Source organism: Globicephala melas, chromosome 10, assembly GCF_963455315.2.
Source record: "Globicephala melas chromosome 10, mGloMel1.2, whole genome shotgun sequence".
NCBI lineage: Eukaryota > Metazoa > Chordata > Mammalia > Artiodactyla > Delphinidae > Globicephala > Globicephala melas.
The window spans coordinates 6,679,814-6,703,512 of NC_083323.1; the positions used below are offsets into that span (position 1 = coordinate 6,679,814).

Sequence of the window (23,699 nt, forward strand, 5' to 3'; positions counted from 1 at the left end):
AAGGCTGGGCCTGGACCCGGGTCTTTCCCTGGTTGGAGGAGCCGGGAGCCAACACTTGATACTGTTGAATCTCTTGGGGGTTGGTACCCAGGAAGGACACCTGTCAGCCTCCTCCAGGGACTTGGGCCTGACCAGGAGGCCTCCTGTGAGGGGACTGGGCCCCTGGTTCACCCAGGCTTCATGCCCTATCCCCTGCCTTGCTTTAGAGCTGAATCTAGGGAGAGCCCAGAGCCTGACTCCCTGGTCCATCTGCCCTGCCTGCAGGGGCCCAGCACCTGAGACCCAGGCCCTGCCACTCATAGTGGTCAGTGCCACATGGGACGTGGTATGTGGGACTGGAGCCCAGGGGCATGCCAAGCACATGTCTGTCATTCCGTTGGACTTTCCTGGGATTGGGCCTTCACTGGGTTTGGCCAGGCATAAGGTACCCTGGAGGCAGGAGATAGGGGTGCAGAGAATGGGGAGGGGCTGGCCTGGAATGGGCCTGGGAGGGAGGTGAGGGCTGAGAGTTGAACCTGAACCCAGTCTCCCACGAAGTCATGGGGCCCTGTGTCTCACGTGTATGGAGCTTTGGAGCTCACACAGGCTTCCTTGCCCTCTAGGCTGCTGCCAAATGCCCCCTTCTCCAGGCAGCTTTCTGGGATTTTCCCAGGGTAACTTGCTGCCCACCTTCCTGGGGTCCCATGGTCCACCTTGGTTACAGTTAACAGGCTGGGATGTTACCTCCTTGAGGGCAGGGCTGGGACCTGGCTTGCCCCCAAGTCTCGGAGTATCTACTGGGTCCCAGCTAAGTCCCAGCCCTGCCTTGGATTTCTCAAAAGTGAGTCCAAGGCGTGGGACTGGTGCTTCGGGACTGTAAGCGCAGGAGCTGGGCAGGAAGCTGTCATTCTACAGCAACCTGGCCTCTGTGTGCATGTTCTGATCGGGAAAGCGGGGCCTGGGGGACAGGACAGTGCACACACAGGCCCACACGTAAGAACCATAAAAAGCTGCCTTCTGCTGCCTGTGGGACCTGAGTGAGCTCCCTCCTTGTAATCCCACCCTGTGAGATTATGGGCAGAGAGCCCGGCATGTAGGAGGGCCCTGAGTGTTCATTTCCATCCGTGCTTTCTCTCCCAGCCTCGTTTCCTTATCTGAGAAATGGGTGAGAGACCCCTTGGTTCTCTAATGCTCATGAGGCTTATGTGAGGGGTAGTGTGTGAGGGGTGCCGGGCACCTGCTCAGGTCAGACACCTCGTGTTCACAGGGGAATGGGGGGTGACTGGTGGCCCTCAGGCTGGACAGGAGCTGGCTGCTGTGGGGGAGGCCCAGGGCTTGGACTCCATCCCTCACCTCTGTGTTTTTCTGTTCTTTTGTTTTTAATATTTATTTATTTATTCTTTGGCCACACCATGTGGCCTACAGGATCCTAGCTTCCTGACCAGGGATTGAACCTGGATGCGGAGTCCCAACCACTGGACTACCAGGGAATTCCCACCTCTGTGGTTTAAACCTTGATTCTCTTAACCTGTCTGTGCCAGAAAGGAATTGGATTGAGCCCCAAACCCTCACGTAGGCCCCTTTTGCTCACTTCGTTAGGCTGGACCCACCTTTTTGGGTATTCTTACAGGCCCTGCCTCCCAGTCAGATCACTGGACCAGGAGTCAGGAGACCCGGCTTCAAGAGGCCCCCTCCTCAGCCCTCCGTGGCCCAGGGCCCTGCCCTTGCCTGGCCTGGGCCAGCCTAGACAACCTAGTAGGTACTGGTTCAGCCCACCTGGATCCACGCCAGGCCTGGGGCCCTGCGCAGCCCAGTACACCATCCCACTGACAGCCACACCCCTCCTGCTCTCATCTGACTCCTCACACAGAGGCCGCCTTCACTGTACCACTCACAGAAACCACTCTCAGCCCGATCTGTCCACTCTGGTCCAGACTCCAGTGCAGGGATCCCTTCCCCACCCACTTTCTCCTCAATGATTGCCTCCTCTGGGAAGCCCTGTCTAACCCCAAGGCCATGGGGGAAGGCCCCTTCCCCCGCGGTTCAGACTGGAGTGTGGTCACTGGTTTACTTTTCTTTCCTCCCACCAGACTGTGTGACTCCTTAAGCAACACAACCTTGTGCATTTCTGGATCCTTGGGCCTGGTATAGAGTAGGTGCTCAATAAATGCTTTTGCTTGTTGGCCAGGATGTGGGAGCAGAAGGACCCTAAGGTCATTTCAGAAAAGAGGAGATGGAGCCCTGGAGAGGGGAGGGACGGGGGTGTGGAGTGAGGCTGTGCCCTGGAGAGGAGAGGGCGCTGGCTTTGAATTCTGACAGCCTGGGGACACATCTGGCTGGGCCATTGACTTCACCTCTCCGTGCCTCACGTTCCTTAGTTGTGAACTGGAGTATTAAAGTTGCTTCCCATGGTTGTACTGAGTTTGAACCAGGATAAGGTAAGAGGGGTGTTTTGCAAAGCCCCTGAGGATGCGACTCTTCCCAGCGGTGTTCTAGGGGTCAGGGTGGGCAGGAGGCGTGCTCCCAGGGCCTGTGTGCAGGGGAGCTCTTGTTTTTCTTGAATTGCTGGGCGCTCCCTGAAGACAGGCCAGTGTCTCTGTCCCCAGACCCAGCAGCATACGCTTCGACCAGAGCCAGTGGGCTCGGGACAGAGGTGTGGTCCGTCTCCTCAGGGACCCTCCAGAAGCTAGACACTGTCCCCGCCAGCCTTTCCTGGGCCCCTCTTATTAGTGGCCACACTATGGGGAGAGGGTCCCCTCCTTGTGCTAGGCAAGGGTCAGGTGTTGCCGGCAGCGGAGGCCTGCCCCCTCCAGGCCGGGACAGGCCCACAGCAGAGCCCAACTTCCTTCACCTGAGTCCCTTCCACACCCACAGTTTTATATTTTGAGCAGATGAAAGACTTTCATTCCTTTTTTTGTGTGTGCTTTTTTTTTTTTGGCTGGGATTAGCTGGTCCCTAGCTGCCCGTTTCCTCAAAGCTCTGTTGTGTTGAGAGGACATCAGAGGACTCATGCTTTGTGGCTTCTCAGGGGACCTGAGCCTCCTGCAGGTCCTGGGGCAGGGGGCTTGGGGGCAAAACTGGGAGAAAAGACAGGGTGAGCGGGGCGACCCTCACTGCAGGCATGAGCCACCTCCAGCCCTGCGGTGGCGCAGGTTAAAATGTAAGCCAGGCCTTGGGGCCACCGCTTACCACCGGGCAGCCCCCAGCCCCCGGGGAGGGTTTCTGACCTGGGCACTGCCTCCTGCCGGCCCCCTGTCCCCCTGCCTGGCCCCCTGATCCCCGAACAGCAGCCGGCCATGCAGGGGGCGCATGCGTGCGGCGAGAGTGAGCCGGCGGTGGAGAATTAATATTCCTGGAACATCGCCCCGGCCGCCTGCACACGCCGAGGAGAATATTATGGCGATTAGCGGTGGGAGTTCGGCCTGCACGCAGTATCTGGATGGAGAATTTGGTGTGATTAATCTGGCGCTAAGTAGCAGCCTCCGGGGTCCGCGGGGCTCTGGCATGTTTGGAATGGGAAAAAAGCTCGGGACTGCAGAGATTCTTTGGGGGACTCTCTGGGGGTCTGCCAGGGTGGCAGTTGTGCCCAGGGCAGGCTGCAGGCCCCTCATGGCCCCCGGGGGGGACAAATCACCCTTCATTTGTGGCCATCAGCAGACTGCCAGCAGATAAAAGTGTGCTTGGTTCAGAATCTCAGGCCACCCCAGACGTTTCTTTCCTTTTAGCCTCCTGCGTTGTGTCACAGACCCATGTTCGAGTTGTGGCTTCAGTGCACTTAACACCACCTTTCTGGGCCTCGGTTTCTTCATCTGCAAAATGGGATGCGTGATTCTTGTCCTGCCATCTCAGGGAAGAATAATCACTATTATTCCCGTTTTATGGAAGAGGAAACTGAGGCTGGGAGCCTTTGCACAGCCAGGACGTGGCTATTATGCAGATGTTGGGGATTATTATTAATAATTCTACTAATAACCTGATTTCAGTAGCCACCCAGTTCCTCTCGCTTTGTCTCTGCTTTGGGGCAATGGCGGATGATGTTCAGAACGTCTCAATGTGTTGGGGGAGGAGTGGCGGGGAGAGAGTACTTCCCTTACAGATTTGACTGTATAGCCCCATCTGTAGAATGGGTATTAAAATACCTCACCTCCCTGAAGTGGATTTCTGTTTTAAGATATGTCGTTCTGGGGCTGTTTAGTGGAGGTGAGATGAAGGTGGTGGTGGTGGTGTGGGTTTGGGGAACGCCTGCCGGCCCTTCGTCCTATCCTTGGCACCAATCTTGCAGCCTTGTCAGATGGAAGCACCGAATGCCAGGGCTGGAAGGGAGCTCCTGCTCTTGCTTCTCCGTGTTTTCACTTCAAGGAAGAGGAAACTGGAGGCTCAGAGAAGGCACAAGCCCTGCCCAAGGCTGCACTGAAGTGGCCATGTTGAGGGCAGACCACAGTCTTTGGAACCAGCCAGGCCTGGTTTGTGTTGACTTTGGGAAAGTCTTCCTTCTTCTGTTTCCTCCTCTGGGGAGTGGGACAGTCATGCCAGCCTTTGGGGTAGAACAGTGTAGTGGGCCTGGAGCAGAGCAGGCAGTCTGCTATTAGCAGGAGAAGGTCTGGGTCTTCTGGGAGCCCCGAAGGCTATCTGAAAGGGTACCCAGTGCATGCGACTGGGCTGCGTCCTCCTTGCCCAGGGGGCTGGACTTGTGGAAAGCTCTTGTGGTGGCAAAACTCAACCATTAAACTTTTTCGCTCGACTGCTTCAAGCCCCGTGTACTATTTCCAAATCTGATTTGCAGGATCTTTTTTTTTTTTTTCCCACTGGGCCAGTGAGGCCTCGGACATCCATGCAATTCACCATTCTACCCAGAAATTGATACTGGATCAATCGTCTTCACTCCCACTTTCCTAAGCAAGCGACATAATGGCTTTTAAAAGGGGGGTTGGTTTGTGGTTTCCCAGCAATAGAGCGGTCTGTGGTCTTGAGCAGCTGAATTTGAGACCAGGCTTTTCAGGAGGACGGTTTTTAGTGAGCTCTGAGATGGCTGGGCACAGTACAAGGCAGCGTGGGTCACAGAGAGGCGGGCAGGGCTCCGTGGGGTTGGCTGTGCATTCACTGCTGATTCTTGAGTGCCTGGAACAGTAGGAGCTCAAATAAATACTGCTTGAATGAATGCATGCATGCCTGATTGGGTGGATGGGTGCACGCATGCACGATGGGACGGATGCATGCTATGATGAGAGCAGTCGGGTGTATTGGTTAAGTGCCCAGATTCTGGGGCTGAATACCCTGGGGTTGAATCCTGGCTCTGCTCTTTATTGGCGGTGTGATTTTGGGCAACTCAGTTGAGTTCCCTAGGCCTCAGTTTGCTCCTCTGTAAAATGGGGGGGTAATGGTAGACCCTCACCGGAGGGTTGTTGTGGGGCTCAAATGAGTTCATCTTCCTAAGAAGCTAAGACACAGGTGCACACAATAAGCACTACGTAAGTACCATTAACTTGTCTTTGCCGTTACCATTAAAAGAATTCTGACCTAGGGGTTATGAGACTAAGCGTAGGCAGGTAGGTCCCTGCCACTGACCTACATGTGACCTTGGTCAAGTCCCTTCTTCTCTCTGGGCCTCAGTTTCCCCATCTGTAGAGTGATTGGGGCAGATGATTCCAGCATCCCACCCAGCTCAGTTATTCTGGTCTCTGTGGTGTTGGCCTGTATCCATGACAACATGCCCAGCACAGAGGCTTGGTGCTCATGGAGCCCTCCAGCTCAGCCGCTGTGCTACCAAAACCCCATGTTCCCAAACAGAGGCGACAGTGCCCCCTCTACCTTCTGAGTTGCTGTGTTGAAATGTGCTTTGCCTTTGGGGGGTTGGGTGCCCCAACTCTTTTGTCCATGCACTTACTCCTTCCTCCCTTCCCCTGAACCTTCCTGACCCAGCTCACACACCTCCTCCTCCAGGAAGCCTTTCCTGGTGCCTCCCCCAGCTGCCATCCCTTCTAAGCCTCTTCTCTGCATCTGTTGCTCCCTACTTGGTGATCCCACCTCATCCATGTTGAGATACTTGTGAAAAGTTACTGAATAACTGTCCATGTGTGTCCATAGTTTGAGGGGACTGAAGGGAACCCGTATTTATTCTGTATCTACTAAGTGCCCGGTAGGCTCACTCATATTCCTTGTCTGCAGTTTGCCGCTCAAAAACTCAGCGAAATAAGGAGCGTTAGTCACATTCCTTCAAGAGTGGGAAGTTGAGGCTCACTGAGGTTGTGTCGGAGCCCAGTCTGTGTTCTTCCAAAGTCCACTTCCTTCCCACTTCCACCACGTCTCTCTCAGACTCCCCTCTGTTGTCTGTGGCACCTCGCAGGCCCAGATCACATAAGGTAACAATGATGGCATCTAACACGGATCTGGCCCCTGCTACGAGTCTGCACTGGTCTAAGCATTTTGCATCCCTTCTCTCATGTAACCTCACAACAACCTTATAAGGCAGGTTCTGTTCTTATACATTTTACAGGTGGAGCATAAGAGCCTCAGAGAAGTTAAGTAACTTGCCCACAGTCACACAGGAAGGAAGTGGTGAAGCCAAGATTTAAAACCAGGTGCCTGCCGAACTGAATTAAAGTTCTCCATCCACTGTGTCAACCAACCTTGCCTGGTTTCCTCGGTGCATATTTCTTGAATGCCCACTGTGTGCAGGCACTGTGCCAGGGGTCAGAAGACAAAGCAGGCCCATCTCCTTGGCTGGTTTAGCAGCCTGGCTGGGGAGGCAGGCAGGTGAACAGGCAGGCACAGTTCTGCTGGATCTGGTGAGGGTCTGCCCTGTGCTGAGACCCTCTCAGTAGCACTGCTGTTCTTGCCCACATTTCACAAAGGAGGAAACAGACTTAGAGGGGTCGGGTGGCTTGTCCAGGGTCACACGGTGAGTGAGTTGGGAAGCCGGGATTGGAACCCGAGCAGTCTGCCTTGGAGCCCCCATCCCTTTCCACCACTTCCTGCTGCCTCCCGGGACACTCAGTAGGAGCTGTGATGGGGGATAAACATGGAAAGCCGCATCTCACTTGGACCTGGGGGTCAGGAGATGCTTCTCGGAGGAAGTGATGTTTCAGTCGAGACCCTCACGTAGCCAGGGAACGGGTGACAGTGGGGTGAGGTGTTCCGAGCAGCGGAACGGCAGGTGCGAAGGCCTGGAGACCAGAGGGAGCGTGGTTTGTTTAGGGAACTGAATGGAGGTGTTTCTTCTGGGCTTCCTCGCTGGTGTTTGCGCCTGTGCGCACATCTTTTGTGCCTAGGGTCAGTTTACTACAAAGCTTTACTGAGTGCCTGGTGTGGGTTTTGCACCATGTCAGGTCCTGGTGGGGGAAGGACCGGTGCAAAGCATGGCCGGAGTCCTGAGAACTGAGGTGGGAACGTTAGCTCCAGGCTTTGGGGAAAGCCTGGGAGAAAGGGAAGTACTTTCCAGACCCTGGGAGCAGCCCGGTCTCCTGGCCTCTAACCCTGACATCCTGGACGTGGGAAGGGTGAAATGAGCTGGAGTCTGGCGCTTAGTAGACCCTCGCCCAATGCCAGGCCCAGGAGCTCAGATGAAGTTGTGAGCCGAATTAGGGGCAGCCTGTGTTCAGCAGCCCAGGTGCTCCGTGGTGCCAGGGAAGAGGGTGCTGCGGTGGGATTGCCACACCGGGGCCTGGCGGGGCCTGGGCTGGGCTGGGGTCTTGAGCTAAAGGGAACACAGTAGAGCGGGTTGTGTGGTGTCTCATCTGAGGGCAGAGGCTAGACTACGCATGGTTTCCTTACAGCAAGTGGGCATCGGGGATGGTCTGTGCAGCTGTAGAGTAGGAGGCTCAGGCCGAGGGCACTGCAGGGCCAAGGATCTGGCCGTGGTCTGGAGTCCAGGCACTGGACACCTGGGTCTCTGTTTCGTCCCACCATGTATTGGGCCTCAGTTTCCCCACCTTGACACGGGGCTTTGGTGCCTACCTCTTAGGCATTGCCACGGAGTAAGAGGGGGAGCATGAATGCCCGGTGCTGGGACTGCACGTAGTAGTAGGTGCTCAGCCCACCGAACTGGTGCTGCTAGCCACATGCTCAGGGCAGGCTGCCTGCTGCTGCCACCCCTGGAGATGGGATTTGGGGTGATGGGGACTGCTGCATTCTGCCTACCCCTACTGAAGCCCAACTTTGCTGGGGGGTGGCCTAGGCTGAGTAATCAAATCCAAGGCCTTGATCCTGCAGCCGGTGAAAGGCTTCAAAAAGCCCCGAAGCTGCCTGGCTGGCCCTTCAGGCTCTGGGCCCCCTTGCTGGCTGTGACTGGCCCTATCCCACCCTCTTTGCCACCTGCCTCAAATCCCAGCGCATTTTCCTTCTGCACCGCCTTGGGGAGGCCCTTCCTTCGCTGAGCCACACCAGGTGTTTGCAATCACCGCCCAAGATGCTGGATGCGAATTCCCGCACACAGTAGGCGCTCCGCGACCCGTCACACTGGCCTTGACCCACTGGGCTCCAGGAACAGCAGTGAGCTGTGATTCTTGCCTGTGGTGGGCGTTCGGCCCTTTTAAGCCATTCACTCGGGGGCCAATTATAGACACATAATCGCCCCTATCTATAGAGATAAAACATTCTTCAGAGATGAGCCACCCGCCCCTCCCCTGCCCCCCCCCACGCTGGCACGCGCTCTCTGCATTTGAGGGCGATGGAGGAATCTGTGCTCCCCTCCTTCCTCCATCCATCCCCTCCTCCCCGCTGCTCCTCCATCTCCGCCCTGCAGAGGTGAGATCTGGCAGGGGCCGTGATGTCAGAGGCTCGGCTGATGTCACCGCCCCGGCCCTGTGACTTCACTTGCCGGCTCGGGCAGGAGGAGCCGCGAGGAGGCTGAGAGACGAGAAACTGCCCCCTTTCCTTTTCCTTCTCCTTTTTCCCTTTCCCCTCCTCCCTAGCCTCACTCGGGAGTTGTTTTCCTCCGGCCGGTCGCCCTGGGCTGTTGGAGGGGTCTGGAGCAAGTGCCAGGAAGGATGCTGCTGCAAAGGTAACGCAGCATGCGCCGTGTCTCTCCCTCCGGTCACGAAAGTTTGCTCTGGCGTGCGAGGCGTGCCGGCTGGGCGCTCCGCCGTGCCACGCTGCCCGGCCCGAGGCTCCCGGGGAGGGGCGGGCGGGGGCGGGCGGGGGCCTCCCGGGCGGCCTTCACTGCCTTGTCCCCATCAAAGGCCGCAGCTGCTCGAGCGGCGGCTGCAGCTTTGAAACTGCCATAAAGAGCGATGGAGGGAGGGGAGCGCGGGGGATGTTCAGAGCGGTGCCCGGGAGGGTGGCCGGGAGAGGAGGGGGGAGAGACGGCTGCTCTGGGAGCGCGGCGGCCGGGGCGTGAAGGGCAGGGCCCCGGGTCAGAGTCCCAGGGGCTGAGTCACTCTCGCTGCCCCCCGTCCCCTGAGGTCCAGCCAGCTTCCGTGGCTGGGACCCTGGCAGTGAGGGTGCAGAGGCGGCCGGGGGTGGCCAGGGGCTGACTTCTCCCCCCACCATTATTTCCAGGCTTATTCTTCCACCTCCAGCAGGCCATTTGTCAGCGGAGATTCGGGACAAAGGAGGGGGCAGTGGGTGGTCTGCTGCAAGTTGGGCGAGGGGCACGGAGCGCGGGCCAGAGAGAAACGCCAGCAATTAAGAGGCAGATCGAGGGCTTTGCTCATTCAGGCTGTCGAGGGAGCCGTCATTTTGTGTTAGCGTGCGTGTCTGAGGTGGGAGGAGGAAGAGAGGGGAGAGTGACAGGAGAAGGATTATGACATTGTGTTGTCTCTGTTTGTGGTAAATGCAAATTTGGCACCAGCAGCTTCCCGGGAAAAGCAGCAGCAAGTAACCCAGGCCAAGGCCTTGGCCCAAACCCGCTGAGGGAGCCCATGTGGGGCGGTTTGGGGTTTTGTTTTTTTTCCTCCCTTTTTTCTGTCTGGTGTGTGCTTTTTCCATTTATTTTTACAGTGAAGTGCTGGAGACAGACAGGCCAGCATGGCGGGGAGGAGCTGGTCCTCCCTCCTCTCTGGCACACCAGCCCCCTCCTCACTCTGCAGGAAGCCCAGGCTGCTCTCCTGACCCCCAGCCATTGCCCCATCTTGGCTGCCTCCCTGCAAGGTCTCTCCATCCCCAGCCAGGGTCACTGTCCTGTCATTCTCTTAGCCTGGGCGGCCTGAGGTCTCAGAAGGCTACTTCTGCCCACAACTGCTTCCCAAGGGTAACCAGAAACAGAGAGCCAGGGACTGAGGCTCAGATGGGGTTCGAAGATACAAGGCCAGAGATGGGCCTGCCCCCAGCTGCAGGAGGGTGGCAACGGGTTCTGTGGCCGGGCTGGTATTGGCAAGGTGTCCCAGGACCTTGTCTCCTCTGACGGGCACATGAGGGCAGAGAGCTTGAGCCTGACCTGGGCTGGGAAGCAACCACAGCTCTAGGCTCTGGGCTGCAGCAGGGCTCAGGCAGGAGCAGTGGCATGTACAGAGGTGGTCAGTCTCTAGAGGAAGTCTCCAGAGAACACAGAGAGTGGGGCTTTAGTAGGGCCAGGCCATAGCTCAGGCCCCAGCAGGGATGGAGACATCCGAGCTGAGAAGCCGAGGCAGGAGCCCACCTCAGATGGAGGGTCAGGGGAAGGCCCTCTGGGTCCAGCCTGTCACACACTAGGCCTCAGGCTGTAGCCCTCATTCTAGCCCTCCTTCCGCAGGAGCTGGTTCCTTACCTGGACCTCACCACCTCCTTTGCCTGGTCAAGTCCTTTTGGATTCAGTTAGCCTCCTCCAGGAAGCCTTCCCTGCCCTCAACCTGGATGGTCTAGGGGCCTGCGCCCTGCCCATCCCCATGTCCCCTCTCACAGTGCTGTGAGAGGTGTGGTCACTGTCAGGCTCTTGGGTACAGGATTTTTAAGGCATCCTTCTCGGTGTTCCCAGCACCCGCCCAGAGCTGAGTACAGAGGGAGTGTGTGCCTGGAAGCTAGGGGAGCAGATCCAGACCCATTGATACCCCAGGAAGATGGGCCACCAGGATGGAACAGTCACCCTGCCTCACACCCTGGAAGGGGTGATGGGCTCACTTCCTTTGGGCAAACCCACCGGAAGGGGAATTTTCCCCCACGAAGCCTGACATGTAGGGACAAGCCACAGCTATGCCTGTGACCGGGACATCTGCCCCAAGCAGGAGAGCCTCATGTGGCTAATGTCCCTTTGGAAACTGCTGGCGGGCTCGCTCATCTACCCCAGCATTTCCTTCAGGTCCTGGGCCCACAAGCCAACCTTCATAGAGGAGCCAGGGAGCTGTGTGTGAGGAGCACCTGGCCTTCGCCTGCGGGGCTCTGGTGCCCCATGGAGCCTCCTTCATCAGATGGAAAAGGAAGGAACAGTGGATAGACCCTCCTCAAGGCCAAGATGCTGGGTCCGTTCCAGGCCTGGGCTTGAGACCCTTCTCTCAGAGGTGTTGGGAGTACCAGTCGAGGTTCCAACTGGCCGGTCAGCTCATTTCACCCAGCCCAGGCTCACAGAGCCTGCCCACTTGGAGCCGTGTGCCCACCCTCTTGGCATACATAGATGGAAGAAGCATAGCAAGCCCCTTCCCTCTGTATGCCCCCAATTTGATGGACCCCAGGAGCTTTGGAGTCAGCCCTCAGTTGCAGTCTTCCCTGGCCACTTTCTAGCTATATGACCTTAGGCAAGTTACTTAATCTCTCAGGGATGCAGTTCTAAAAGGCAGTGACCTGGTAGTAGTAAACTCTATCTGCAGGCTTGTTGTAGGGACTAAGGAGACTGCAGGTGCAGCACCTGTATACAGCAGGTGCTCAATTAATGGCAGCTGTGGTTATGAGGGAGCTGGCTATGCCAGCACCGTAGAGGCACAACAAAAAAAGTTTTCCCTGGGGTACCCTTGTGAATTCTGACAGGTCAATCAAGAGGGGCTTCAGAGAGGAGGTGGCATTTGAACGTCTTGGAGGATGAGTAGGAGTTTGCCAGGCTAAGGCAGGGGAGGGTGTACCACCAGAAGGAAGGATAAGAGCAGAGAGCTGCAGGTGTAACAGGCCAGTCACCTTGAGTAGCTGAAGCCCAGGAAGGGGAAAGGGGAGAGGGAACACTTTCTCTCGGCAGTGGGAGCCAGTTCTGGAAGAAGGGAGGGCCTGACTTGATGAGAGTGGGCAGGTTGCACACAAAGCTGGCTTGTTCTAGCTCCTCTCAGGGTGGCCTTGTGCTGTTGGGATTCCTGAACAGCCGGGGAATTTAAGAACCAGCCTGGGTCTCCTTTTAATTTGGAGTCTCAGGACTTCTGGCATCCAGGGCCAGCCCAGGCCCCACTCTGAGACGGGGCCAACATTGCTGGGGAATCAGAGTAGATGCCTGGTCCCCAACTTGGGTGAGGGTTCCTGGAGCAGCTTCTCTTGCCTGGGACCCTGACGTGACTGGAAGCTCCTGCAAGAGATGAGGGCCGCTACTCCCCCCAGTTCATAGCGGGAGCCAGGCTGCCTGGGTTCAACCCTGGCTGTGCCATTTACCAGCTGTGTTGCCTCAGGCAACTCACCTGCCCTCTCTGAGCCTTGGTTTCCTGGGGTACTAATGGTACCTAAGTCACAGGGCTGTGGTGAAGATGAGGCGAGATAACTCTCACAAAGCAGTCGGCCCAGAGCCTGGCTCCCGGAGAGCACTCAACAACTGTTAGCTCAAAGAAGTCAGTGCAGGAGAGTGAAGGCTCTAGCATCTAGTGTCTGTGGGCCAGGATAATCATGCCTAGTAATAATAGCTAACATTGGGAACTCCCTGGCGGTCCAGTGGCTAGGAGTCTGTGCTTTCACTGCCGAGGGCCCCGGGTTCGATCCCTGGTTGAGGAATGAAGATCCCACAAGACGCCTGGCGCGGCCAAAAAAAAAAACTGACATTTATGAGCACTTACTGCGAGTCAGGCAGGCTCTGTTCTAATTGCACAACTATGTGGTAGCTTATTGAGTACAGTCTCCCCTCACTCTGCCTAACGTGTGAGGGTGGGGGGTGGGGGGTAGGGCACCCCAGAAGCCAAAAGCATGCAGGGAAGAGCCTCAGATATTTGGTGTTTTCTGCGCGAGGCTAAACGGACACCCTTGGTAATGTGGGCAAGACAGAGGGAATTGGACGACGGCTGGGCTGTGAGGCATGAGGACCACAAGGGCCCGCCCACCACTGCAAATGGGCCACCTGGGACTGGACACCCCTCACACGTGGCAGAGCCTCAGACGTACCGTGGGGCCCTGGACCAGTCACGGCCCCACCCTGGGCCTCAGTTTTCCTATCTGTTTGATGGGGGATTGGGCTCGCTCACCTCTCTCAGCTGCTGTAAGGGGTGGCAATTCTCTCGTCTCTTTGATTTTCTTGGATGGCTTCCGTGTAGGTTGTGACTTGGGCGGTCACATCTGTCCATTGATTTTTCCGGAAAGGATGCTTTCTTCCCTTTTATTCTGCAGTCAGCCCACAGTTGAACAACTTCGATGTCTGGCCTTCCCACTGTTCCTCCTGTCCCCACCAGCACACCTCACCTGGGCTGGGGAAGGGGGCCGAGAGGGTCCAGCAAGATAGTGGCTCCCAGGAGGGCACAGGACTCCCCCAACACCACTCGATGTGCACCATTTGGGGAGAGCCTTGGGTGTGGGCGGATACAGGACTCGGTAGCCAAATCCAGCCCACACCTGGCAGTGTGACGCTGAGTTGCGTGGAAGACCCAAACGTTTCATTTACCCTCCCTTCTCTCCTCCACTCATGCTTCAGAGTCAGACAGACCGCTCATTCCTTGTTCCACTGTGCTGTGCTGGGTGATCGATGCTGGGTGACCGTGGGCACCGTATTTCCCTGAGCCTGCCTGCTCACAGGACGAGTGATTCCCCCTCAAGGGGTATCTGAGGCCAGAATAATTGGAACCAGCACTTAGGTGTGAGGTCATGGATTAAGCACTTGGGTGGATGCAGCCCTCCGTGGCGGGCGATGTTAATGTCCCCATTCTGCATGTGAAAAGGCTGAGGCTCCAGAGCTTACAGAGCCTTCTCGAGGTAGCATCGCCCTCTGCCCTCCTTTTTTTTTTTTTTTTTGCGGCCTCTCCCGTTGCGGAGCACAGGCTCTAGACTCACAGGCTCAGCGGCCATGGCTCACGGGCCCAGCCGCTCCGTGGCATGTGGGATCTTCCCGGACTGGGGCATGAACCCGCGTCCCCTGCATCGGCAGGCGGACTCTCAACCACTGCGCCACCAGGGAAGCCCCCTCCCTTTCTTTTGTACACCCCACCTACTACCAAAAAGGAGCTGGGGCGGGAGCCCATAGGTGGCAGGATAGGTAAAGGGAGCCCAGAGACCACGGGGTGAGGGCAGGGGAGGCTGGGGAGATGGGGTAGTTACCATGCCAGCTTGTCACTGCTCGCCCACACAGGATATATGGGGAATGGGAATAGCGGTCATCAAGTGTGCGCAGGAGGGGCACCCCACATGGTCGCGGTCCTTGAGAATGCACAGGTTCTGCCCACCTTCACTCAGCCAGGGCATGGGGTTGCTTAAAGGCTTCAAATCCCAGCTCTGCCACTCACTGGCTCTGTGATCCCAGGCTAATTAGCTATTGCTCTGAGCCTCAGTTTCCACACATATAAATAGGGATCATTGGCGTACTCACCTCATAGCCTTGTTGTGAGGATGACCTGAGTTAATGCGGGTAACTCACTTAGCATGGTTCCTGGCACATGTGAGAGCCGTAGGAGTGTTCTCTATTGTTATCCCTCAAATCAGCTCAGGTTCCCCTGGAGAACACTCAGAGTCTCCTGAGCACCTGCTTTGTGCCAGCACCAAGCCCAGGGAGCCAAGGATTCATCACTCAGGCCCCTCCCGTGCCCTGGGCTAAGCCACCAGCCTCAGGGCCTGGGGCTGAGTGTGCAGATTTGACATGCAGGGGGAACGGCCTGTGAGAATTGGTGTGTTGGCTCCCACTGCTGGCTGACAGACATCCTGATGAAATATGTCACTTTAAAACATTTTTAAAAGAAATTTCCGGAAAGCTCTCTTAACCCCATGGGAGCCATAAGTAGCCTGAACTGTTGTCAGGTTCTAGTCTTGGCTTTGAGATGACTTGCCAGAGACCCTCCCTTGTCTGGGCCTCAGTTTCCTCATCTGTAAAACAGGGCAGCAACTGTATCCACCCGAGAGGGTTGACCCTGTGTGAGGCTGCTTGTGAAATGTGCTTTGTAAACTCGAAAGCACCTTAACAGCTGTTGGGATTTTTTGGTTCTGTTTCTGGTCATTCAGGACACGGTCACGGGCAGATGCCTGTGCGGTGTCATGCTGGCCCTGGGCGCGGGCATCCATGGGATGCCGGCTCTACTATCAAGGGCTCCCTGAGTCGTGACCTCACTAAAACCCTTGAATTTTGTGATTTCCAGAGAACGTGGAAGGCCCCCCAGGCAGCCTGGCCTCTTCCGGGGGAAATGCTGGTAAGTGTCTTGTCTTATCTGTTAGTTCGTTCCACAAATGTTTCTGGAGCAGCTCCACGTGCTGAGGATGACGCGGGAGAACCGGAGGTCAGCCCTGCCCTCGAGAGCTCAGTCCAGGAGGAGGGGTTTGAAAACTTCACCCCCAAACAACCAGACAGCCAAGGTTCAGGGGTGGCTGGACGCAAAGCCTAGGCTTTTCAGGAGACAGCCACGGGCCAGGATCATTTATAAATGAATATTGACTATTTTCTCTGCTCAGAATCCTTCAGTGGTTCCCCCTTTTGCCTTTGGGATAAAGTCCCCAAGCCTTCCGTGGTCTGCACTGTCTCACTCCAACTGCATCTCCAGCTTACTCATTTCATTGAAATCGCACTGGCCTCCTTTCCATTCCTGGAAATCTACTCGCTCCCTCCTGCCTTAGGGCTGTTGCCTGTGCTGTGCCCACTGCCTGGAGCTCTCTTCCAACCTCATCACGTGGCAACTTCCTATCTGTCCTTCAGGTCTCAGCTCAAATGTCCTGGATCCCCAAGACCCAGGGTCCCATTATACACCCTCTGGGCACCTGCCCACTTGCTTACTAATGTGTTTCATGGCTGTTACCAAATGATTATTTATGTGATCATTTGTTTGCTCTAATGGTTCTATGGCACTGTAAGCTCCATGATAACAGGGACCCTTGGGCTCAATGCCTGGCATATGGTAGGGGCTCAATCAATGTTTGTGGAGTGAATTTATGATGAGTATTAAGGTAAGGCTTCGTGGAGGCGGTGGCATTTGAGTAAGACTTGAAAGAGGGTGTAATTTCACGCTGTAGGGAAGAGAGAAGGGCTTCCTGCTTTGGGTAGCAGACATGCACATGATAGGGACACAGCCCATTTGGTTTGGCAAAGAAGCAGAAAGGGACGTGTGAGAGAAGCTTGGAGAGGTGGCTGGGGCCAGGCGAGGGCTTTGTGTTCCAGGTGGATGAGAATTAACTTGAATTCTGAAGCTCCTTGGGGCCCACCAACAACCTCTGAGCCAGGGGTCGTAGGGTCAAAGCTGGCTTCTGGAAACTGTAATGAGTTTGCTGCAGGGATGGGTGGGCCGGGAGAAGAGGCTGCAATCAACAAGACCAGTTGGGAGTTGGAGAATCCATTGACTCTGCTGCTTTCTGTTTCCCCGGAATCACACATGGGCCTTGGAGTTATCCTGTGAGCTCCCGGGGAGATGCAGGGCAGTGATGAGGAACCTCACAGGGCATGACTGCTTCCAGAAGACAATCACCTTGGTGGCAGGGGAGCCATTCTTGAATCCCTGGAGGGAGAGATGGAGTGGAGGGGACATTGATGTCCACACTTGTCACACCTGTGTCCTGGTGCTTTCCCTGCGGCCCAGGAATTGTGACACTGAGGCGCCAGCCTGTGGCAGACGATGAGCAGCAGCATTTCCCTCAAAGCCCAGCAAACAAGACCCACCTCCGCGCATCCCACGGGGGTGCAGCTGTTGTGGTCAGAAGAGCCAGAATTCTCAAGAAGGACCTGGGGACGAGTCTCAGATCTACCACTTAGCAGCTGTGTGCCTCTGGGCATCTTGTTAGCAATTCTGGGCTTCAGTTTCTTTAGCTGTGAAGTGGGGGCTACTTGGGTGTTGTGAAGGTTAAGTGTGAGGACACACACGGAGCCCCAAGCTCAGGGAACACTGGAGGCGCAGGAAGTAGTGGCTGTATTATGGCCACATTTTTCTCCACGGTTTGAATTCTTCACAGGAAGCTGGGGTTTCAGGCTTAAAATGAAGAGCATGTCAACAAAGCAGGACGGAACAAAGTCTTTTCCCAGCATGCCTCAGCATGCAGCACTGCCTTCCCGTGGAGCCCAACAGTGATGGGGCTAAAAGTCTTGAGCTTTCAAGCAGAAATAATCCCAATGGAAAGGAGCCTCCCTATTGTTCTCTTGTGATAAAGCGATGCAGGGGCTCTGCAGCCTGACCTGCCTGGTTGCAGATTCCAACTCTGCCTAGCTGTTCGGTGACTCAGTTTCCTCATCTGCAGAATGAGGTAATAATAGGACCCACCTCGGAGAGCTGTTATAAGGACTAAGCAAGTTAGAGCAGGTGAAGTGCTTAGACATGGCTTTGTCACTGCTATTGTTAGATCGTTCCATCTTCACTTGAACACTCTGCAGTGCTGAAAGTGACTCAGTGGGGGCTCGGGGGCCAGAAGCCTGAGTTCAAACCAGCTCTGCTGCTTGCTCGCTGTGTGACCTCCGGCAAGTCTCTTAACCTCTCTGTGTGTCCATTTCCTGCTCTGCACAATGAAGATGACAATCCCTGCCTCCCACTGTTGTTGGGAGCAGTGGATGGGGTCAGCCAGGTAAGGGACCTGACTTCCTGGAGGCAGGCAGACCACTCGGCCCCTCCTCCCACGCATTCCAATTTCCAGATGAAGAAATTGAGACTCAGAGCCATTGGATGATTTGCCAAAGGACACAGATCAGTGAGGCCAGGCTACACTCCCAGCTCCGTGACCTGTGCTGGGCCACCATGCCAGGGACTTCCCAGGGAGACTTGAGGCACTAGTGGCAGGAGTGTTGAGTGGGCCGAAGGGTGAGCTTCTGTGAGGCCAGGCAGCAGGGGCCTCCCGTTGCTCAGCTGCAACTCCTCCAGTGTCCCGAGTGTGCTGATGCGTCCTGCTGCTGTCGGTTAGGCCTGGGTCTTCCAGGCATGGGGTCTGCAGGTCCAACGCCTGCAAACTGCCCAGTCTCCAGGGCTTCACCATGTTACCTGTGGGGAGAGACTGGTGCCGACCCTGCTGTCCCCTCAAGTCTGTTTCCCTATCCACCTGCAAACTTTGGGACCCACCAACTGTCTGTGTCCATCCATCTTTCCAGTGTTTACCCAGTGCTGGGAAACTTGGTGGTTAAGAGTGCAACCTCTAAAGACCTGGGTTCAAATCCCAGCTTGGCCTCTTCTATGCTGTGTGACTTGGGACAAGTTGTTCAACTCTCTGCCCCTTAGTCGTCCCGTTTGTAAAGTGGGGATGAGAACAGTACCAACCTCATGATGTCGCTACAGACACACAGTGCCTGTTCCCAGTAAGCTTGGATTCCTCTGGGCTGTATAGTCATTATTCATGTTATCATGTTTATGGTTATGGTGCCTTACCCTGCAGAGGATGCCAGAGACCCGAGGGAAGCAGGGGTGTCTGCCCTGTGAATACTCACGGTCCTGTGGGAGAGGCAGACACAGGCACAGGCAGCCCAGTGTGACCAGTGAGGGCTGAGGAGGAGGGAGCCACGACTTGGGGCCTGGAGGAATGAGGTGGAAGGCAGGGTTGAGGGGCAGATCTCCTGAGCAGAGGTCACTGTGAGACCCTGTGGAACCAGTTCATGCCAAGTGGGTCACAGATACAAGGCCCTGTAGGACCCCACCCCTGCCCACCTCTGCAGCCTCATCTCTCGTTCCCCTAGCCCTGCGCTGCACACAGCCCTCCTGGGACCTGCAGTGGCTGTCCCCACGTGGCTAAGGCTTGGTATTCCCGGACTCTCTATTTGGAGGCTTCCGCACCCCCTTAGCCTTAGAGCCTGCCCTGCCCTTGCCCCAGAAAGACTTATTCTGAGGCCCTGTGTTCCCTCCATCAGGGTTTACAGCCCAGCACACAGCAGGTGCTCTGTGTGGAATGAAGGCCACCCTTAGGTTTGTGCTTTGCGTGGGAAAAGTGCCTGGCTTGGGACAGGCTCTGCCGGACGCTTTGGGGGGTTCCCCACTCTGTTAAGCAGAGGCTTTTTCTGGTAAGTTGTCTCCTGGAGGATTGTGAGCACGAGTTCAGGAGGCCTCCCTCCTGGCGTGCTAGAGTTAGCAGGAGGCCCCTCCTACGAGGAAGGAGAGCTGGGGCCACTGAAGGATAAAGGTGAGGGCGGTACTTGTGCTCAAGAGAGCCAGCGAGTGAGAGGAAGGACATCCGCCTGCCGCTGAAGGCACCGACAGCCCAGCTCACTTCGCACAAGTCACTGATCTGCCGAGCAGGGCCAGTCTCCTCAATCAATCCATGCTGACAGATGGTAGCGGAATCAGTGACCTAGAGGCAGAAGGCTCCATTTGTAATCCCGGAGTGGCCCAGGCGCCTGGAGGAGGGCAGAGGAGTTTGTAATAAAGGGAGTGACACAGGGTTTCCAAAAGCCATCTCGGAGCTGGAGGAGGAGGGAAAGGATTAATTTTGCTTCTGGAATTGAAAACACTGATTCAATTCAATATGTATTTTTTGAGTGGACTGGACTAGAAGAGAGAGAGAGAAGAAAAACAAAAACAAAAAAACCCCCAACTAATCTACTGTCCTTTCCTTAAACTGTGGTAGGAAAAACAGGATTCTCTCGGGATTGACATATATACACTAATATGTATAAAATGGATAACTAATAAGAACCTGCTGTATTAAAAAATAAAATTGTAAAATTCAAAAAAAAAAAAGAAAAACAGGATTCTCACAGATGAGACAGTGAGAGAACAATAGAAGACACTAATGTGATCAAAGAGGAGGGAGCTCCCAGCTATTGTGCTCTGGCCATTATGGGATCTTGAGCAGTGACTTAACCTCTCTGAACCTCAGTCTGTTTGTATGTCCACATCATAGAACTGTAGCTGTTGCTAATGTGTGCCTGGTACTGTACTGACTTTTTTATACATTTCTCTTTAGATTCCCAAAATACCTTATGAGTGAGGTCATATTATCCCCATTTTACAGCTGAGGAAACCAAGTTTCAGAGAGGTGAAGTGACTAGTCCAGGGCCACACAGCCCAAGCGTAACTCAAATCTATTTGTTGGTCATAATGCCCACACATGTTCTTTTTCCAAATGGTACTGAAAGGGAAAGTGGCTGTTAGGGCTGAAGAGGTCCAGGCTGGCCTGGCCCTAGGACTGGGGAGGTTTCCAGGTGGAGGTTAACTAGCCATTGTTCCGGCAGGGTCCAAAGGGGTGGGGAGGGGGCGGTAGGGTCAGTCTCAGGACAGGAGGCAGGAACAAACAAGAGCCTGGACTTCAGTTATCTGTCTGCATTCCTTCCCTTCTGCATGAGGCTTTGCATGGCTTGTCACCATCCATTTGAGGTTCTGGTCCCCTAGTCTGAGACCCGAATAAGCTGAGGAAGAAGGGAAAGGAAGGGAAGAACGATGGGGCAGGAGACTCTAAGGAAATGGGCTTCCCTTTTCTTCCTGAAGTCTCTCAAGAAATTGAGGGTGCTCCCAACACCAAGTGGAAGCTCTCATGCATCTTTCTGTGTTTGTCCAGAAAACATGGGTCTGTGCTGAGAGTTCCCTCTTTCCCTCTGTAGCTCTGACTCAAGCAGAAGCCAGCACTGGCCTTTTGGGTCTTGGTGCCAAAGAATTTGAAAATGAAACTCATAGAACAATGGGAACAGCCAGAGGGCAGGGCTTGGCGGCCTGTTCAGCTCTGCCCCGGAAGAGACCAGAAGAGACCGGCACCCTGCCTGGCATGCAGGAGGTGCTGGGGAATCAAGTCTCCAGGAATAGCCCTGACCCACATTGGAGCCGGCCCCCACTTTGTGTGATTGGACAGAAGCCAGGAGAAACCACTGCCTTCCCCCGCCACATCCTCCTGGGGTGCCAGAACCAACTCAGGCCTTACCTTAGATCCCTTTGCTGGGGGCAGGTGCTACCACAGCCAGGACCCTCTTTGCATGGCCCAAGGCAAGGCAAAGCGTTAATGTCTCTGTCTAGGTGGGGTGAGAGGTGAAAGGGTAGAGCCAGGCCCTGGGGAGCTATGGACCTCAGATATACTGAAACTGGGCCCCCAGGCCACACCTGGTTCCTATCAGCCGCCACCTGCTACCCTCTTCTTCCAATTCCAATTTACTTTCAAGTTGGGTTGCCTCAGGAAAGGAAACCACATACTCCCTTAACATCTAGGGCAGATGGGGTCTAATTTAGAATCAGCAATTTTAGTCAACGTCAGGGACATCCAGTCCACACTCTTCTCCTTCCCATTGTACCAACGGTAAACTGAGGCCCGGAGTGGGGAGAGAATTTGGCCAGGGCTCTGGGTGAGCCAGAGGGAGGATCACAGACACTCCAAGTACAACCTATCCTCACTGGTCTTCTCACTTTTGATAGCAGTGGGTCAGGCCGCACAAACATCTCTGGTTGTTTTACAACCGAGATTTTCTTTAAAAAAAAAAGAAAAAGAAAAAAAATGTCAACCATTCCTTTGCTCCATAAAACGTACATGAGATTTGCAAAAGAAGGCTGGGAACGGCCCGAGGCCTTGGCACCGCAAATCCTCCACCTTATCTCCAAATTAATTCTGGACCCTGGGTCCAGTCAGCCAGGCATGGCAGCTTTTTAATGCCGCCTCAGGCGAAGGCGGCTGGCGTTTGGTGAGCGTCTATTTTACACGTGAGGTTGGTGGGCCTCCCCACTCCTCGCTTGTATTGCGGAGGAAACTGAGTCCCAAGAGGGCCCAAGTCATTCATCCAAGGACACGGGGCGCCAAGGGGCGGAGGCGTTGAGGGCACTAGGCCTGAGGGCCGGGTGGGCGTTAGGCGGGCAGGAGCCGGCACCACTAAGCGGGTTACGGGGAGGAGAGTGGGCCCTCGCCCGCGGGCTCCCCAAGGCTGACAGAGATGCGATTCTGGCTTTGGCGGCTCCAGGGAACTGTAGAAATCCCAAGGAGAGATTCCGGGCCACCAACTCCCCAGAAAGTTGGCTCGCGGCCACTCCCAGGACGGCCGGGAGCTGCGGGCCAAGATGGCACTGATCGAGCGGCGAGACGCGCGCGACATCCCCCCCGGCCGCCGAGGGGACACCCGCGCGACCCCGGCCGCGGGGCGGACGTCTCCTGCGGCCCGGCGTGCACAGGCCTCGGCGCCGCCGCACGCGGGTGGGCACGCGCGCGCCCGCCGGCCCCGCCCCCTGCCGCCCCGCCCCCGCCGCGCGCCCTCCCGCCCGCCCGCGCGCCGCGGCCCGGAGCTTCTCGATTGGCCGCGAACCGTCACCTGACGCTCTGTTATTTCCTGTGTGTTGGGAGAATGGAGAGAAAAAACCCCGAGCCGAGCCGCTTTCGGCCCCTGCGAGGCGGCCGCGGCCTCCGCCAGGAGAGCCCGCCCTGAGGCGCGCCTGACCAGGGAGCGAGCGCGCGGGCCGGAGCGAGCCTCCAGGGGCCGCGGCCCCGGCCCGCCCCGCCGCCGGCCCCGGCGCCCGAGCCGGAGGCGGCGGAGCCTCCCCCACCCCCACCCCGCGCAGCGCCGTCCGCCGCCGCTCCCTCCCCTCCCGCCCCCGGCCGAGGCCGAGGGACCGGGCGGGGGGCTCCCACAGGTAACCGCTGCCCGGGCCTGAGGGGGAGGGGCAGAGGTCAGGGTTGAGGAGCTAGGGCCAGGCCGGGTGTCTGGCCTCTGGGGCTGGGGGCAGAGGTCTTTGCCCGGCCCGACCTGGGAGTGCTGAGCCCCAGGACTCCGAGGCCGGGACTCGGGTTGCTGAGGCGACTGTCCCTGCCCGGCCCGACCCGGGAGTGCAGAGAGGAGCGGCCTGCCCTGGCCTCGGGGCGTTGAGGGGAAAGGGTCCGGCCTGGCATCAGGGCGCTGAGGGGTCTCGGGCCGGCCTGGGAGTCTGGCCGGGCTTAGGCACCGGTCCTGGCCTGAGGGTGCCGGGGGAAGGTACCTGCTCGTCGCGGCCTCGGGTGCAAAGGCGGCGGATGTGAGCGGGCGGTGCCCGGGGATCGGCGGGGTCAGCGCTGCCCGCCCCGGGGTCCCTGGCAGCCCCGGGTATCCCGCGGCTCTCGCCGCTTCGCAGGGCGCGAGGCGGGCGCGCTGAGGGCCGGGCTTGGGGAGGGGCCGGGCGGGCTAGCGGGCGGGAGCGGAGCTGGGGCGCCGGAGCGCGCCCCTGCCACGGGAGGGCCGGGGGCCCGTTTATTGCCATGTGAACACCTGAAGCCATGTGGACGCGGCTGCTTCTCGCCTGTTGGGGGCGGAGGGCAGGTACCGGCTGGCAGGGCGCAAGGTCCCGGCCCTGGGGGCGGGGAGTGGAGCGCGGGACACACTTCCTGCGTGGGGTTTTCTCCCCCTCCCCCGCCGCGGTGAGCAGGGCGGGGTGTTTGATCCGGTGGTCCCCGTGTGCGAGCAAACGCTCTTTTGGGGGCCCGGTGGTGCTCTAGGCTTCTGGTCTTTTTTGGGGTGGGGGAAAGTGGTGGTGGAAGGAGAGTGGCCAATGCGGCCCAGCCCGCTCTGTCAGCGGCGGGAGGTGGAACATCTCTCGTGCGCCTGGATGGGAGTGGAATTTACTGAGTTGCGGGGGGCGGGCGGTGCAGAGGAGGGGCCAACTTCCTGG

At 56.9% G+C, this 23,699-nt stretch overlaps 1 protein-coding gene across 9 annotated transcripts in view; it reads left to right on the forward strand.

The window, feature by feature from the left end:
* TCF20 (transcription factor 20) overlaps positions 1 to 23,699 on the forward strand; it is a 185,868-nt gene that overhangs the window by 70,876 nt on the left and 91,293 nt on the right. For 5 of the 9 annotated variants that reach the window (XM_070046399.1, XM_030855752.2, XM_070046400.1 and 2 more), the window contains one exon: positions 15,342 to 15,392. The exons of 2 other annotated variants lie outside the window; for them this stretch is intronic. In XM_070046399.1, the coding sequence (XP_069902500.1) occupies positions 15,342 to 15,392 (51 nt within the window). Of the gene's footprint in view, positions 1 to 8,805; positions 8,978 to 15,341; positions 15,393 to 22,608; positions 22,692 to 23,699 lie in introns of those variants that run through there. 2 more of the 9 variants (XM_060305627.2, XM_030855756.3) reach the window with 2 other exon arrangements.